General features: G+C 45.7%; 1 protein-coding gene across 2 annotated transcripts; it reads right to left on the bottom strand.

Moving 5' to 3' along the window:
- Positions 1-698: 698 nt before the first annotated feature.
- GABRR1 (gamma-aminobutyric acid type A receptor subunit rho1) lies at positions 699-17,445 on the bottom strand. Of its 2 annotated transcripts, XM_036415235.2 has the most exons (10): positions 17,334-17,445; positions 17,068-17,200; positions 14,371-14,477; positions 12,765-12,832; positions 11,670-11,893; positions 9,362-9,444; positions 7,111-7,251; positions 4,508-4,660; positions 2,440-2,636; positions 699-1,035 (listed from the first exon to the last, which is right to left on the bottom strand). In XM_036415235.2, the coding sequence occupies exons 2-10, from the start codon at positions 17,169-17,171 to the stop codon at positions 742-744; spliced, it is 1,371 nt and encodes a 456-aa protein (XP_036271128.1). In that variant the 5' UTR covers positions 17,172-17,200; positions 17,334-17,445; the 3' UTR covers positions 699-741. The 2 variants fall into 2 exon arrangements, with proteins under 2 accessions (XP_036271128.1, XP_045428819.1); XM_045572863.1 differs by lacking the exon at positions 17,334-17,445 and having other exon boundaries at positions 17,068-17,216.
- Between the last annotated feature and the right edge of the window lie 1,036 nt (positions 17,446-18,481).

Below are 18,481 nucleotides of genomic sequence, written 5' to 3'. Positions count from 1 at the left end.
AGGCAAATAGGAATTTCATTATTGCCTTGTAGTAAAATAAACACGAGACAATACACTAAAAATAGGTAAACAGGCTATAAGCTGAAGCATGAATTTTGGTCAGTGTGGGGACTTTTAGGTGCATATATGTTTTTTTAAAATTTATTTTATTGATTTTTTTATAGAGAAGAAGAGAGAGGGATAGAGAGCTAGAAACATCGATGAGAGAGAAACATTGATCCTGCACACTCCCTGCTGGGGATGTGTCCGCAACCAAGGTACATGCTTTTGTCTGGAATCGAACCCGGGACCCTTCAGTCCACAGGCCGACGCTCTATCCACTGAGCCAAACCGGTTAGGGTGTGTGTATGTTCATACAAATGAACTTTTGGTGTAGTCCAAGTGCACCTCATCCAGAGAATGTAGCACGAAGGAAATCATTCCTGCAAATAAGCGTTTAGGGTCTAAAAGAGGTTGAACTACAGTGTGCCCACAAGCCTGTCTGTATTTCCAGGAGGTTTCAGTAACAACTCTCTTCAGTTGCTATGGGTATTGTATTTATGCAGCACCTAGCATCCTTCTGTGTGTTCATAAGTGCAAACTAAAGCAGGAAGTGCAAATTAAAGCAGGAAGTCTCTTGTCAAGATAGTTTTGGACAAGGGTAGATACCGGGAACTTTTTTTTCCCCATAACCTTACTTTTTTATACAGATACTTCCGTAGTACACACAAAAGAACGTGAAATTTTCAGAAATACAGCTATCTATGAGAAAATTGACCAATATATTAAATTGAATAAAATGTACGCTGCCGGAAAAAAGATCCTGGAGTATTTATCAATGGCGTGGGTGTCGATCCTCATGCTCACGTAGCTGTTCCTCCGACTCTTCCTCTGCGGGGAGCTCCTCTCGGTGGCCAGGGTGAGCTGCACCATCATCCTGTCTGGCTTCTCGCCATTCTCCGGCGTGTAGTTGCCCAGGTCATTCACCTCCACGTCTCTATAGCTGCCATCCAGCATGACGGCGCGTGGCTGAGGTAGTGCACAGGTGCAGGGAAACTGCGGACACAGCAAACACACGTTGGGATGTGAGCTCGGCTTCCTCTCTCAGAAGCCCTTCTTAGGAGAAACGGCATGGTGGAGGGGGTGGCCCCATTCTAGTTTCTTTTATTCCCAGCTGGGGTGGGAGTTGGGAAAGTAATGGTGGTGGCACAGGAAACATTCCAAAGTAGCAGGTTATTTGTTTAACTAAAGTCTACAAATCAGCTCTTAGGAAACCATGTCATACCAGAGACCAAGATGAATGTTCATAGCCAGAGAACCACCCTATTCTCCTCCAGACCATTAGCTGCTACCCTGTTTCCCCGAAAATAAAATAAGACAGTGTCTTATATTAATTTTTGCTCCCAAAGATGCACTAGGTCTTATTTTCAGAGGATGTCTTATTTTTCCATAAAAAAGAATATGGTACACATTTATTGTTAAATGAAAATAAAGGAAATTTATTACCTGTATACGGTACAGTAGTGCGGTAGATGTCAACACAAACCAGACAAACTGAATCCTACAGTATCAAGAATTTACTCATTTATTCAATGACAATCATGTCATCATCTTCTGGAACATCATCATAACAATCCAGTTCCTGAATTTCCTGGTGAATTTCTTGTGACTCCATTTCCTTCAGAATCAGTGGACCAAATCTCTCATGTTTAGCCTTGGGGGGGGCTTATTTTTTGGGGGATGCCTTATATTTCACTCAGAAGGAAACCTGGAAGTAGGTCTTATTTTCGGAGGATGTCTTATTTTCAGGAAAACACGGTAGCAGCCCGGACACAAATGTCTACAGATAACACTCCTGAGAGAGAGAGAGGAGTGGGAGGAGGAATTTGAAAAGTGTGGCATTGTGGCAATAGTTTGCTACTATACCGTATAGTTAAGAGGTTTCTGTAAGAGATAAGCACTGAGTGGCAGGCAGGAGGAAGAAAGAAAAATCAGGTGGAAGGGAAAATAACCTGGAAAATAATGTGAGGTGCTTGAGATCACATAGGAAGAAAAATTCCTTAGCACAGACTATGTGATTCCCTGGAAGCTCCTTTAATAACACCTCTGTGCCATTAAATCATTGTCTCCACCATGCTGAACTGTCATTTATTTTTATCACTGTGAACACCACCCAAGTTAAAGGGACCGACGACGTCTTAGCTAACTTGGCTTAGCAGCTCCTGGTATATGGTGGGTGCTAAGTAAGTGTGTGAATGAATGAGGGATATAGCCCGGAGTGAATTGCAAACTGTTTCAACATGGTGTTTTGTTTGCTCTTCACACCAAGCCCATCAAGTAGGTGGAAGAAGGTGTGTCAGCCTCATTGTACTGAGGACGTCTGATCTGCCCAAGGTCCAAGGTCTAGAGCTAGACCAGGCTACGTGCCTGAGCAGACACCTTAGCTCATGGGAAAGTCACCTTCTCCCGCAGCTTCCGCTCCTTCCACTCCTGCACGGTGGTCAGGTAGTTGACGGCCGCATACTCCAGCACCGAGAGGAACACGAACACAAAGCTGACCCACAGGTAGATGTCCACCGCTTTGATGTAGGAGACGCGGGGCATGGAGGCGTTCACGCCCGTGATGATGGTGGACATGGTCAGCACCGTGGTGATACCTGCCAATAGGGTGAGGCATAAGCACCTGCTTGTCTCTCACCCAGCATAGCGGAGGGCTCCACACCTCTGTTCTTTGTCCCTCCTGATCCTCCGGCCCCAGAGGTCTACATCCCTGCCCCTCTGTCTAACAAACACTTACTCGTCCTTCAAGATGTAGCCTTCAGGAAGCTCTCCAGTTCCTCTTCCCCTCAAGGTCAGCCTTCCCCACCTTCTCCTGTTGCTAAGAACCCCAGACGTTTTAGCAGCAAGACTTTTATTTCCATCCCATTGTTAAAACAAAAATTACATAAATGTTTCTTGTAACTACTTCTCTAAAGAAGGAAACAAGTACACGGGTTTATTTGACTATTTGTGTCCTTGTTGATGTGGTCTAGTCTTGTAGTTCCAGGCCTGTATCATCAACTATCAGGACGCCTCTGGCAGAATCCCATCTCCCCCCCCCCCCTCTCCCCCTCCCCAGGGCCTGCCTGCCTATTCAGCAATGTCCATTTTAACAAAGATGATGATGTTAACCTCATTTAAAGGAGACAGGTATTTAAAATTAAAAAAAAAAAAAAATATATATATATATATATATATATATATATATATATATATCCCCCCACAGTAACTGTTTAAGCCCTTGGTCGACAAACTGCGGCTCATGAGCCACATGCGGCTCTTTGGCCCCTTGGGTGTGGCTCTTCCACAAAATACCTTGGCCTGGGTGAGTGTATTAATATTTTGAAGAAGAGGTGTTATAAAAAGTTAAAATTTAAAAATTTGGCTCTCAAAAGAAATTTCAATTGTTGATATTTGACTCTGTTGACTAATGAGTTTGCTGACCACTGGTTTCAGCAACAGAACAACTGTTAAAGGACAGGGCATCTGTCAGTGGAAATTTGCTTGGGATTTCAAATTAAGCTCAGAACATTTGCTTGCAAACACCAAATCACAGGGGATTGGGGTCATCTTAGGGGCCAGCTCCAAGCCCGTTTCACTAAAACCTGATGGGTCACCCTCTCCCTTAAGTCCCTGAATTGTCTGAGCAATAATACTAGTAGCATGTGATTGAGTAGGTGCAATACTGATTTATTTATTATATTTGCTACTTTAAATAATTTTATTGATTTTTAGAGAGAGAAGAAGGGAGAGGGAGAGAGAGACAAACATCAAGGTGAGAGACAATTGCTGCCTCCTGCATGCCCCCTACCAGGGATCGAGCACGTGCCCTGACCGGAAATGGAACCAGCAACCTTTTGGTGCATGAACTACTCCCAAGCAACCGAACCACACTGGCCAGGGCTAGTCAGTGCAATATTTAAAATGGGGAGGAGCGATGGTAGCAAATTGTTATAAATGGAATGCTCATGGAATAGGGGTTCTCAGACTTGAATACGCATAAGAATTGGTGGGAGAACTTGTTTAAAATGCAGGTTCCTGGCCCTCTCTCTGGATTCTAATTCTGTCCGTATACATGATACGCAGGATTCTTCTTTTTTAAAATTTCCGTTGGAGATTCTGTCACAAAGATTCCCTGGGCCACTTTTGAGAAAACCTGTTATAGAATGTGATTTCCTTTTGCAAGTGGGCAGAGAAAGCCCACCCACAGACTGAGATCACTCACCCCAAAGCGAGGCTCAGACAAGACTGAAGTTGGAATGTTTGCATGGCACTGAGGGAGAGGGGGGGAGGGGGGAGGGGACCTGAAAACAGTTTTTCTACCTGTATTTTTAATAATGGTACTTTACCTGTGAATAAAGAACTAGCAGTGTTTCCAAGTTATAATGCCAAACAGTGGTTTAGGACCGCTTGGAAATGAAGGGTCTTATGTGGAAGGCGTTATCTGTGTTTTCAGGTGCTTGGAATGTGCACTTGAAATATCCCTTACCTAAGGGGACTCTGGCAGGCACAGCTCTGCGGTCGATCCAGAAGGACACCCAGGACAGCATGACCATCAGGGTGGCAGGGAAGTACGTTTGCAGCAAGAAGAAGAAGATGTGGCGACGCAGCGTGAAGTTGATGTACAGACGGTTGTACCAGCCTGGGGGGCACGGGAAGAAAGCACAGCACACACCACAGCTATTCAGCTCCTTTGTAGACCAAGTTTTACTCAGGGAATCATCAGGGTCTTAGACACCGCCCTGGAACCGTGCCATGCCTTTACAAAGTGGAGGTGAAAAGAACCACGGAACGGAGTGATTGTATGTTACCCATACCACACGGATGATTCCGTCTCAAGAAATCTTTGACCCCTGTTCTATGCACAAAGGGAACCCCTGGAGAAGGTCATTTCAGGCTCTTGCTACTCACACTATTGGCAGGACCCAGCAGCATCACCATCACCATCACCTAAGAGCTTGGAAAGGTAGACTCTCAATCCCCACTGCAGATCTACTGAATCAGAATTTTCTTTTAATAATACTCCCCACGTGATTCATACACACATTAAAGCTGGAGAGGCACAGATGTAAACAGCCCCCTTTGGATTGTTTTATGTATGAAAATGTGTTTTAAGTTAGAACCTCAAGCTAAACTCAGCATCGCCTGTAGGAACAGAGCGAACAATCACAGGCCCAGTCGTGCTCCAGCGTGGCCTTTGTGTTCTTTACAAGGGAAAAACATTTATGGAGGGCTGAGAGGAATGGGAGCATGATGAAATGAAAAAGCAGGATAAGCTTGCGATAACAAGCACTGGAAATAAAATGGGGACTTGGCAACATTAATTGGAAAACGTGGCGTCCAATTGGCAGTTTAATGCAGTTTTTATAATAATAACAGTTCCAGAAGCTGACTGTAGAGTTGCTGTAGACAGAATGTTTTGTGCACAACCCCCCCGCCCCCCCAAAAAAAAAAAAAATCCATAGGTTGAAACCTGATGCCCAATATGATGGTCTGGTGAGGAGGGACCTTTGGGAGGTGATTAGGTTATGAAGGGGGAGCCCTCGTGAATGGGATGAGTGCCTTACAAAAGAGACCACAGAGAGTCTGTGAGGACACAGCGAGAAGGGGGCTGTCCACGGACTAGGAAGTGGGCTCTCACCAGACACCGAATCTGCCAGCACTTTGATCTTGGACTTCCCAGGTCCCAGAACCGTGGGAAATAATTTCTGTTATGTAGGAGTCACCCAATATGTGGTATTTGTTAGAGCAGCCCAAATAGACTAAGACAGTGGTCGGCAAACCTATTAGTCAACAGAGCCAAATATCAACAGTACGATGATTGAAATTTCTTTTGAGAGCCAAATTTTTTAAACTTAAACTTCTTCTGCCAATACTGGTTTGGCTCAGTGGATAGAGCGTCAGCCTACGGACTGAAAGGTCCTGGGTTCGATTCCAGTCAAGGGCATGTACCTTGATTGCGGGCACATCCCCAGTAGGGGCTGTGCAAGAGGCAATTGATCAATGATTCTCTCTCATCGATGTTTTTAACTCTCTATCCCTTTCTCTTCCTCTTTGTAAAAAATCAATTCAATATATTAAAAAATAAATAAATAAATAAACTTAAACTTCTTCTCACACCACTTCTTTAAAAATAGACTCACCCAGGCCATGGTGTTTTGTGGAAGAGCCACACTCAAGGGGCCAAAGAGCTGCATGAGGCTCGCAAGCCACAGTTTGCCGACCATGGGACTAAGACAAAAGGGAACTTCACAATGCTAAAGGTTCAATGAATGGGAGCCCTGGAAGAACCAAGATCCATGGGTGATATGTAAAGAAGGTAAAATGTGCTAGATTGCCATAATATGTTGGAAGTAAAAGGGTGCCTATGTTTACATCAGAAAGACTTAACAGGTTGCACTTCCCTCTGTAGTCAGTCATGCTATATGTTAGCAATGGAAACTGCATAAAGATTCTAGCAAAATCATCCTGGAAGGTGATTAGTCAAGAAAGAGGCCAAGGCTGGAAAGAGGGACCTCAGCTGTTAACTTCAGATTTCAGAGAGAAGACCGCAGAGCATACCCTCAGACAGCACGAGGTGGCCAGCCTGCCCAGGCCCTTGGCTAAAGAAACAACATTGGCCACAGGGAAATGGCCAGTAGTTCTTGCACCGAGGCTCACAAGAAGGGCGTAAGAAGGCTCTGAGCAAGCAGCACAGGAAGCGAGGATCGCTTAAGACCGGAGCCCCGCAGAGGGCCTGGAGGAAGCAGAGAGGATGTGAATGGAAAACGACAGACCTGAATTGGACTCTTTCTTGCCTGCAGAGAACAGGGGGTTTGGTAACCATATCGGGGTAAGCTGCCTGATGCTCAACAATCATTACTGATGTTTTCTAGGTTCTCGCTTCTGATGCTTTGTTGACGTCGAAACATCACCTCCCCCCAATGCTCACCATCCCCTAGACTTGATTTAGCTTTCCCTTCTTTGGTGTCTAATTCAAGTGGCACAGGCTCTACTCACTTGACAACCAGTTCAAACCCTTTTTAAAAATAGAGGATGGCCCATCCCAGTCAGGCTAGTGCTCGCCAGACCCTCAGCCCACCCTACGCCCACCTGTGCTGCTGTAGAAGGCGAGCTTAGTGGTGGTGTGGAATTCCTGAATGAGGAACTGGGAGAGTGAGATCCGCTCATCTGTCTTCAAGGAGTCATTGCCCTTTTTCCAGTACAGCATCAGGTCATCTTCTGTATAAGCGTCTGAAAAGATGGGAGAGAGCATGAGGCACGTGGCGGTGGGAAGACATGCCTGTCTATGCAGCTCATAATTCCGGCAAAAGGGTACACCCCGCAATTCAGCCTGCCATCTATCCAATTAAACCAAACGAAATCGCTGTTTGCGTAGCTCACAAGTGGTTAAATGATGGCAGGATCGCATATGGTGTTCAGCCTTCAAAACCAAGGCAATGTAGCCTTTTCTTCTTTAGAAATGTAGGGATGCATCCTTAGTGGCAAATGCCTTTACCACTCTCAGTGATAAGGGTTGCATTCTAGGAAGAAAAGGCTCAGAAAGAGAAGGGAGCAGAACCCATCCCTGTTCTGTAGGCCGCCAGTTGTTGCTGCCCAGGGCAAAATCAAAGGCATTTCCCAGTAAAATCACTCCCTCTAGCACTACCAACCCCTGCCTGCTTTCAGTGAGTACATTGCCTACTTCAAACCTACCGGTGGCCTGGGCAGAACGAGATAAAACCAGAGATGCCAGCCCAGCCTGCTCATGTGTCAACAGTTCTTTGCAGGGCCCCCGATGCTCTATTTTCTTATTCCTTTTTAATTCTATTTCTAACCCTCAACCTGTGTGATGGTCCATTTTGTGTGCCCACTTGGGCTAGGCTATAGGACTTGGGTATTAATCAAATACTTAGGTGTTTCTGTGCAGGTGTGTTGCAGAGGGGACATTTACAATCAGTTCCCTTCAGGTAAAGGAGATGATCCAGGGATATCTGGGTGGGCCTGATCCAACGGAGAGGCCTGAAGAGCAGGCCTGAGGTTCTCCCAGGGAAAAAGAAATTCCACGTGTGGACAGCAGGGTCAGATCCCGCCCAGAGCGCCCAGCCTGCCCTTCCTGTTGGCCAGGATGTCGGACTTGCCTCGCCAGCCCCCAGGCCCGTGTAAACCAATTCCTTGCATTAATAAGTCTCTGATCGTGAATCTCCCATGGCTGTGCTTCTCTGGTGGAACCCTGACTGATACAGCCTGGAAGAAGCCGCATTCCAGCCGGAGATGCCTGGGTGTACTGGGAAAACAAGCTTCCGGAGCCCATGAGCTCAGTCCTTCTTAGCGCCATGTCTTCATCAAGTCTCATCCCTCCTCTGTAGAATGGAGAGAACACTAACCCTGCTCCTGGGATCTTTCAAGGATTAAATGACAGGACAGGTGTAAAGCAGTAGGTAGTCACTACCATGGTCCTCGGTTTTATTACACCCTTTTCTCACATTCAGTGCCCTGCAGAGCTGTCCATTGGCCTCTGCTATGTGGGGGGGGTCAACATCCTTGCATTCCTAGGCTGGATTAATGGAAGCAGGGGACTTCTGATCCACGCTGCAAGCCCAGGCTGGCTTACAAAAGTGCTCTGGGGTGATTAGGACTTTGACCAGCTGGGAAGTGCCAGTGGTTGTGTGCTAGGGTGGAAGGTGTATACCAGTTGGAGTTATGGAATCCAGACAATGGCCACCAGAGGAAGCCTTTGGGCAGAGATTGGCGAATGGAACAGGTACACGGGGAACCAGAGACGTGAGTGGCCAGTCCTCGCCCCTGCCTCCCCTTGCTATTCCCTGGGCCTGCTGTTTTCCTTTTCGAGGACTTCCATGTGTGCAAGCTGCCTGAAGTCCCTGCGTTGTGCCTGAGGCTCTCAACCACCACCTGTGCTCGCAGAGGCAATTCCCCCAGGCAACGGTTGCCAGACTTGTTTTTGCCAGGAAATTATTTCTTTAACAAAATCTTATTTAGAAGAGCAATAAAACAGATAAAAACTGAGCTCTCCAGATGGAGACCCAGATCTCCTGAGCCCTCTCTATCTTTCCCAAGCAGTGACTCCGGGGAAACTCTGGGGAACCTCCAGGTTCCACAGAACAAAACTGGAAACCATAGCCACAGACATTACTAGTAAAAAGGTCAATTATGGGAATAGAAGGTTTTAGTCCTGAATGATTCCTGGTTTTAAAAAAAATTACCCTAGACTTAGCTTCCATCTAAAAGAAGGTTTAAAAGCACAGTGATGACTGAGGAGCACATACTGTCCTGCTGCTGAAAGTTAGAGGTGTTCAGAACTACTTAGGAGCTGCATGCTAATGTCCAGCACAAGGCTACTCACAGCTTTCAATTTCAAGCGAGCAGGTCTGTGTGTCTAGGGGAAAGCGGCTGAAGTCCATATTGCACATGGCGGTCACTGTAACCCTGAAAACAAAGAAACGCCCGGGTTCTCAGAGGATGCAAAACACAAGTGCACACTGCAAAAACAAACAGGAAAAGTCTCTGCTTCCTTCAGTATGATTGCCTCCTTCTTATAATTCCTAAGCAATGTGTCAGGAGTTAGATGGAGCCATGTATGACTGATACCCTCCTTAGAATACTCTTAAGTACTTAAGTTTAACCCCAGTGTCAATGTGATACAAACAGAATGCCTCTGCTAACTCCTATCACATTCGTGCATTTTATTTATTTTTATTTTTTTAAATATATTTTATTGATTTTCTACAGAGAAGAAGAGAGAGGGATAGAGAGCCAGAAACATTGATCAGCCACCTCCTGCACACACCCCACTGGGGATGTGCCCGCAACCAAGGTACATGCCCTTGACCAGTATCGAACCTGGAACCTTTCAGTCTGCAGGCCAACGCTCTATCCACTGAGCCAACCCGGTTTCGCCCAAATGCAGCATTTTCTTTCTTTCTTTTTTTTTACAGAGCTCATATTTGTATATGGATAATAATGTCTAATGAATATAGATTTTTTTTTTAGTGCATAATCCCATGGAGATTATAAAATGGAAAAACAGAAAGATCTTAGTGTACCAACATGCACGCTTCTAATGGTTTTGTTCTATAATTTACACAGGAAAACAGGCTTCTGAATCAAAGAATAAACAAGTAGTTCATCAGTCACAGAAGAAAGCTCTCCCATCTTATGGCAGGACAAGATGGATATGGCTCATATTCAACATACTATTTTTTCTTCAATAACAGAAAATTGGCTATGTAGAAGTTGTAGAAAAACAGACACGGGTTAGATTACACCACAGACTGTGCTTGGTCCGTGTGTGGGTTACAAGCGGAGAAGCATCAAGTCAGGGTGCACCCACCCACAATCCCGTCCACATGCACTTAACTCTTCCCAGCAAGACCCTGGCCCCCAGAATGCTCTTCATACAAATTTATTCTGTTAATTAATCAATGAAAAGATGAAGTTGGAAGATGGTATATTAGAACATATTTTAGGAGTCAACCTGTTGCTGACAGAGTTGACAATATCCAGCTATTCTATGTTTTTCCCCAAATAAATCTCAAAATGGTAGTGTTTAGAAACTCAGGCCTCTTTTTCCCCCCTTTTAAATCAAACAAACTCATTATTTTATTTTCAATGCAAACATCAAATCATCTGTTTTTAGGCACAAGGAGGCTCAATGACAACTTTGATTCTGAACACACAGGTCTTCCTTGCTCTGTTCCCTCTGTTCTGCCTCGTGCTGTCACACCCAAGGATATGTTGAATCAGACATCTAGTGGCTCATGAGAGCTGATGGCTAGATTTTCAGGAGGTTTGCAAGCTGGTTGTTAAACATAGCCATTATTAAAATTAAATTATATAAACTTAAAATTAAATAAGTTAAGCACTAAAAATAAATGTAATAAATATTCAAAACGCATCACTTTGGAATTATTTTCCATTATCTATACTCCTGAAGTTACTTACATCTACTAAACTGCATTTATATGGTGGAAACACTATCTAAAGATGAGCTACCACTCATTTCTTCCCAACAGTGCATTCAGTGACATCAGATAGCTTGAAATCTGCCAGGATGGGCATAGCTACACTACAGAAACTGGCAAATTCTGCAAGTTAAGGCTTGACTTATTGCTTTGCTGACTGTTTAGACTTAAGAAAGTATCTAAAGAAAGCAGATTAAAAACCTAACTGTGTGTTATGACTATCACCATTACATGCAAAAAAAAAAAAAAGGGGGGGGGATGGAGGGAGGTTAAGGGGACCAGGGAGCTGAAGGAGGGGAGTCTTTGAAAAGAATGCATTATTTATTTCTCTGACTCCCACTAGAAGACTAAAACTTTTATTACAGAAAAGGTTTTCCATTGAAATGTGACAGACAGGGTAGAACACCAATCGTAACTGTCAGACTGAGGAATTTCCTTCCCCAAGTCTATTTCGGGGCTGAGCAATTCTCTACTCATGAGTAAGAGTCAGTTTTCCTTGACGTGGGAAAGTTGACAGCTCCTGAAAAGCGAAAGGCCAGCTACTCAAGGCCAAAAAGCCAAGAACCTGCTATAGATCCAATGACATTCTTGGCTGAGACAAATGACTTGCCTTTCTTCCCAAGCGTGAGGTATAAAAACACACCAGCTCCGCAGGTGGAAGGCCCCGAGGGCGGGTGGGGACGGGCTCACCTGAGACTGTAGAGCACCTTCCCGTCGGGCTGCACGCGCAGCATGACGTTCTCCGTGGTGGTGTCGTGGATGAAGGAGCGCTTGGAGTGCACAAAGAACATGTCGGGGACCCAGATCTTCTTCACCAGCCGGCCATCGAACGTCATGCTGAGGTTGTTGGTGCTGGGGAAGGACAGCCTCTCGTCCTTCCAATAGTGCCGCAGGTACAGGGTCATGGTGAAGTCCTGGGGCAGAGGACAGAGAGGGAGACCCCACACACTGAACCCACTGGCTGTCAGCAAGGCATTCTCTACCCCCGTGGACCCGTCCCCTGGCTGGGAATGAAACTGAGCTGCCAGCTGGAGGGCTCCCAGGCGCACACACAAGGCAAGCAGGAGACTGAATGCCTCTGGAAGCAGCCCTCAACCAGAGAATGGGAAGGGGGCTGAGGGGGATGGATAAGTGCCCCAGAGCCCTGGATACCCAGTTGGGACAACCCTGAAGTGTGTTCTGCGCTGACTCCCAGAGTACCCCAATGGGATGGCATTTCACACGCCAATAGTAAGCGATCCGATGGCCCTTCCCTTTTTGCTTCATTCCCTTCCCTGCCCCACCTTCCCACGCTCCTCTCATGTTTCCTGGAGTCACCTCCCCAATAAACTCCTTGTGCTAAAATGCTGTCTCGGGTCTGCCTCTTGCGGAACCCAAACTAAGATAAGGCTCTCAAAAGTCTTGCAAGTCAAGGAGCTCTAGACTGTTCCATTTTAAAAATCTAAACCCAAAGGTGACAAAAAGGGACACCGTGCTTCTGCGTTTCCGCAGCCAGACAGAATCCGCAGCAGTGGGCGGGGCCTAGCCACTTGGCAGCCGCAGCCTGGGGCCCTGCTGTTTGTGTTCGAGAGCCTTTGCCCAGAGAACTCTTCCCGATGCCAGGAGCCGGGCCCAGGAGGAGGAAGATCAGCTCTGTCATCTGGCTCTGCTTCAGACCACGTGGGTGGCTTTTGGTAAGTGTCTTGCCCTCCCTGAGTCCTCTGTGCCATGAGGGTGGGAATGCCCACACTCTGGCCCAGCACCGGCCCTGTGCGGATTCCCTTGGCCAGAAAGAGAAGCAGTTACCATATCGACTTCTGAGATGCTGTCCAAGCTTTCCACCTGCACGTCCACGCCAACAGGAATGGCTGGACCTGCGGACAGGGAATGGCAGGAGCACTTAGTCTTTTAAATTAAACATTTACTATGAAAATTTTAGGCATAAGGAGCATTTCCAGGAGGTTTTCAAGCTCCCCTGGAACCTCAGTGCATGTCAGATTTGAAGGAATGTGTTCCCACGCTGAAGTCAAACCAGAGATCAAAGAATGGAATCATGGGCTGGCTCCCTGGAATACTCGAGCAAAGGTTTAAAAATATATATTGGTCTTAATCATCCAGGTGATCCTGAAACAAGGACGTTGATATGCCACATCCCTGGTTGGTTACACATGCTCGAGTAAAGATACAATGAAGACCGAGGTCAAAGCTGATCAGAACCAGGCCTGGCCTGAGGAGTTACTCCTTAGCATGAGGTCATCCACTTTATTTTTTATATCTTCCTCCTGATTTTGCACCCTCTTTCATTGTGGAAGCCAATGCCTCTGTCAGGCCATGAGAAAGACATTGCTTGGGAAATAGGCGCCCAGAACCAAAGTCATATTCAGAGGATTTGCCAAGCCCACAGATCTGCACCTTGGCCATGTGATGGAGTAGCTTGCAGGGCTGGGGAGGGAATACCACAGGGCTGGGGGTGGGGTGGGGGTGATACACCAGGTGTCCTTGAAACCATTAGATTTTTTTTTGCATTTCTAGGTCATGAAAACTTAATATTCATAAAGGGTGAAAAAAAGAACACGTTCTAAAGGGAGTGGCTTGCTGCCCCCTTTCCTCCCTGCTGCTTTCAGGCATAGGAGGCAGGCACAGAGCACACTTGGATCATCATGTGAAAAGGTGGGTTTGCAACCAACAGCAGCAGATTATGGACTGAATAGCGACTCCCTTCTAGAACCTGTTTGTTCTTTGGGTGACAGTACTGGAAAACATAAAAGGCATGAGAATTATTTCTAAAATAAGTATTTTTTTTTTCCCTAGGAAAAATGCCCCATGAGGACGAAATCCTATTTGACACTAAGAGGGCTGAAACCTGGCAGCTGCAGGCTAAGCTTCAAAGGGCTTTGGCATCCCTCTACACTAAATGATTATTTTTTCTAAAGCTATTTTCATTTAATTAAACCCAGCAGTCCACCCTCTGCCCTCAGATATATACCCAAGGTTCTGTCTGCCAGCTCCCAAATGAGAACAAATTTAGCTCAAGGTTGTTATTCAGGGCATTTCCAGAGGCAGCTTCGGGCTGCAGCTGTCCTGTCTCCCCATGCCCTTCCCACTGCCAGCTGCTGGCTTCACCAACCCCGAGGCATCCTGGCCAGGAGCAGTGGCCCGAGGACAGCTCAGCCTGGCCCCGGACCAGTAGGCACCTCCTGAGAGTGTGTTCACCAGAGCCCGGGTGGGGCCGGGCAGGGCCAGAAGGAGCAGATGCTCAAAAGGGAGCTCAGTGCCTTGTCCACCAAGCACAACCGAGGCAGACCTGATACAGGAGGGCGGAGCTGGGTGGTCCCTTGGCTTGACTTTTGCCCATAGACAGTCTGATGGACCCAAAGAAAAAAGAGGATTCCCAAGAGTGCGGGTCTCATACCTCCGAAGCCGGGCCTCATGCTGAAATCATGGTCATCTATCCTTAGGAGCTGCTCGGACTTTGTCATTGGCGATTTGGTGATGTCAGGGCTCCGCTTCAGAACCGGGCTGCCAATGGGGAAAGCAGGCTGATCACATATTCTAATTAAACCTGACGAAAAGCCATTTGCGTTCGGACTTGATCTTGACAGGTGTGATGGGATATGTTAATTCTCCTTTTAAGCTACTGGGTGTTCTCTCTTCCTCTCAACAGCTTTCTGGGTAAATGAACTGAAGGTCCAAGACAGTGACTTATAAACATGACTGAGTAGCTTTAAAACACCAATGTCCAGGACCTGCCTCAGAATTTCTGATCCGGGTGGCGTGGGGATGGGGCCTGATAGTTAATCTGGCTAAATAATGTATTCAAGAGCGTGCAACTTGTAGGTGGCAGTCAGATTCTGAATACAACTGAATTTCAACACTTACGTTAAATCATCAAGTCCTCACACAGGTGTAAAGGGGTCATCAAGTCCTCACACAGGTGTAAAGGGGTAGACGTTTTATTCCCCTTTTATAGTAATGAAATGGAGGTTCCATATGTTAAATCAGCTGTCCGACATTCCCCTGGGTTGTGCATGAGTCCACCTTGCTTCCCCTGTTGTTCGTATAAATCATGAGAAGAAGCCTGGATACAAATGACCACCAACTGGTGAGCTTAGGATCTGGGTGAAATTAAGTGAGCCCTGGAAAAGTTTAGGTTACATAACGCGAAAACTTAACCTGGCGGGTGGAGGGTCCATAAGTTGGGTCCATCATTCTGGAAAGCAGTTCTGCCAAATAAGTCTGGAGCTTTCAATGTTCTCAGGCCACTTGGCCCTTTACTTCCAGGAGGCCATCCTAATTCAATAATTGTATATGTAGACAAACTTTCTTTTGTACAGAGATACTCTTACAGAATATTTACAATAACAAAGGAATCAACTAACTGTTTATAAAACAGAGGAAACTGCTTGAACATTGTGCCTTATTATGCATATTATAGGTTATTTGCAGCCATCCAAGTGGACTTTAAGTAAGTAAATGTGCTGACAAAGTCATATTAAATACAATAAGGTTACAAAATGATGTGCACAGAATAATTCCACACTAGTTAATATGCAATATATACTTAGGTTAAAAAACACACACACAAAAACACTGGGGAAAAATGTGCAACAATGTTAAGGTTATTTCTGGGTTTGGGGATTATGGATGATTTTTGTGTGTTTTTAAAACTCTTTTCTCATTTAACAAAATATAAATAATTATTATGTATGTCTTTTATAAAAATTTTTTAAAAAAATGAAAGTTCTCATAATTTTTAAAAAAAAGAAAACCTGTTTTGCTCTCCAGGACTTCTCTTCATTTTGGTGTTTACCAATAAGTCAGTCGCCTCTCTAGCTCTGGCTTAGGAGAGAGGCTGAGAAGCTTTTGATGACAACAATAGGGTTTGTTGCTGCTGTTGCTTTGAATCCTCATGAGCGCAGTTGATTCAAATAATCTCGATGGCTGCACAGCTCCACAAACCCCACTGTTTGCTCAAGCAACTTCTAAGTCTGTGCTTGTGCACAGCCATTTCCCTCTGTGCCCCGGCCTCGCCATGACCACTGGCTGGTTCGGCTCCCGGCTTTGTGATGGTGCTGAAACAGCCTGTAACAAGTGCTGTGAGCCACAGCGGCTATTCAGGAGCCACACGGGCAGAGCTCTCTTAAACCCAGGATGAGGGCACGGAGGAGCCAGACACCCAGCGGCCCTTCCACCCCCAGCAGCTCCAAACTCCAGAAAGCTGGACTTCCTTTTATATTAGTTTCCTTTCCAACCTCTATTCACACCCACAGCTGGAGATAAAGGCAGCTGAAGCTCCGTTTGGACCAAAGCCTGGTAAGGAACCAAGAGTCCAGAATGCCCTTCCTGCCTCTGTTTCCTCTTCAGTAAGAGAGCTGGAGGAGGTTTTCTCCAAAGCCCTGATGGGTCGATGGATGCTGGGCCAGCACGGGTGCAGGTAGGCACTCACATGCCAGTGCTGCCGTCAGAGCTGCCTAAGCGTGGAAGCGACAGCCTGGCTCTGTCTAAGCTCCCTCCCTCGGGCTGGTACGGCCAGGGTGGCACGTACCATGTTGGCAGCGAGCAAGCAAGCCGATCTGCAGGCAGCTCCAGCCCCCACCCTCCCAATTTATCAGGAGAGGACATGTAATGATCCTTCTAGTCATTATAATTTGAAGAAACCTGCTTTGTTTTCTTTTAAATTATTTTTTAAAGGACACACAAATCCAGCAGAAATAATTAGAACTAATACGATCATTCTCACTAATTTGAGGTCCCAGTAGTTGAGAATTTGTAGATTTGTTCCAACTTAGAATGCAGATATCAAGTAATTTGCCTTTAATTTTTTCTTATGTGTCTATACTGTATTCTTCCCATCACTCCCACCCCCCAGAATTTATCTTTCACCTGGGACAATTCATAAGAGATTTAAGAATATGCAATGATACCGATGTGTCTGATCTGGCATCATTTAAAAGTAAAACATTAATGCTAACTTCCTAAGGGAGGGAAGCAGGAGAACAAAGGGAAAAGGAAGGAAAAGGCATCCGCAGACAGCGCCATAGGCTGGAAAAGATTCCAGGACCACATCATCAGCTTCCCCCTAAGCCCTCCACCCCTAGAAGCCACTCACCTGCCTTTCTTAGGCATCTCCTGGCTTTCCCGTCCTCGCCAGCGCACTCTGCTTTCAGTGGCACAAACCCATCCCCACCACAAAAGGAAGACGCCAGCTTTCATATTCTGGACAGCCAACTCCGGGCAGTTCTCTCCAGAAACAGCAAAAAGGAAAAGACTGTTATTTTTCTCTTTTAAGACATTATTGGTCTGTTCATTATTAGAAGGATATTTACTCAAAAACAAAAACAAAACAAAAAACACAACAACAGCAAACATACTAACCCACAGCATGTAATCTGGAGAGCCGGGGAGAGCAACTTCCACTAAACCCATAAATCCTCCTACGTCAGATGTCAGGGATTTTCTGAACTGAAGTAGAAGCCCTGTTTCCCAGTGGAACAATTATGTTGACTGGCCTAAATTACTTCATCGTCGGATGTGGTAAATATGTTCGTAAACATCTGTATTTTCCCGTCTAATGAAGAAGCAAGTAAAAACGACCAGAGCCATTTCCAGACTGAGAACCAGCTTCTGTGCCGCACGAATATGCTCCTTTCTGCATCCATTTTAAGCTCCCAGCCATTATCGTTTGCTTTAGCCCAGGGCTGGATTTGGACAGCTCCCTGCCCCCACTCTCCTCTGGGGTTGAATCTGTGGAACCAGGGCTGGTACTGGGCTCAGTCCAATCATGAATGCTTGAACAAGCCCTCAAATATTTGGCCAAAAGTTCTTGGGAGCTGGGCACCTGGGTCTCCTTCCTGTGAGGCAGCCCTTATGTCTTGTCTTGCAAGCTCTTTCCACCAGGAGCCACATGCGGTTTTTAAAATGTATTTTTTAAATTTAAATGAACTAGAGAATGTAAATATGAATGAGCAATGAAGAGTCAGTACAAAAAACACACATACATATAATCCTTCACCCCAGAAAAGAGAATGAAGAAAGGCAACACTAAGGATTTCTATTTTTAAAAAATACCATGGTTTGCTATTTTAGATTACTCGTATGGATCCCTCTCTCAGGCTAGACCTGGAAATGTGAGTACTTGTGAGGTACAGGTGCTTTCAGCAGGATCATGGACATCTTAGATGGCTTTGAACTTGTTTGTTTGTTTGTTTGTTTGTTTTTTGCAGTGCTTTGGGCATGTTTTGACTTGCTGCACTGCACTCTCTTTCGGAGATAATCCCTCTAAATTATAGATCCCTCTAGGAGCAGGAACAAATATGTATAATGTGCTGTGCCAATGAAACAATAATATCACAGAAGTAATATGCAACAGCATCCTCAATACAGACCCATGGAAAACTGAGGGAGTCCATCAATGCATAAGGCACGGTAACTGTAAAATACAGAGGCTTTGACACAGAGGCTTTGACTCCAGCTGGCTTAACCAAAAATGTGTTCCCTCACAGATCAAGAAGTCCAGGCCACGG

This window comes from Pipistrellus kuhlii, unplaced genomic scaffold (assembly GCF_014108245.1).
Source record: "Pipistrellus kuhlii isolate mPipKuh1 unplaced genomic scaffold, mPipKuh1.p scaffold_m20_p_5, whole genome shotgun sequence".
Classification (NCBI taxonomy): Eukaryota; Metazoa; Chordata; class Mammalia; order Chiroptera; family Vespertilionidae; genus Pipistrellus; species Pipistrellus kuhlii.
This window is presented reverse-complemented; position numbering and strand designations above follow the sequence as displayed.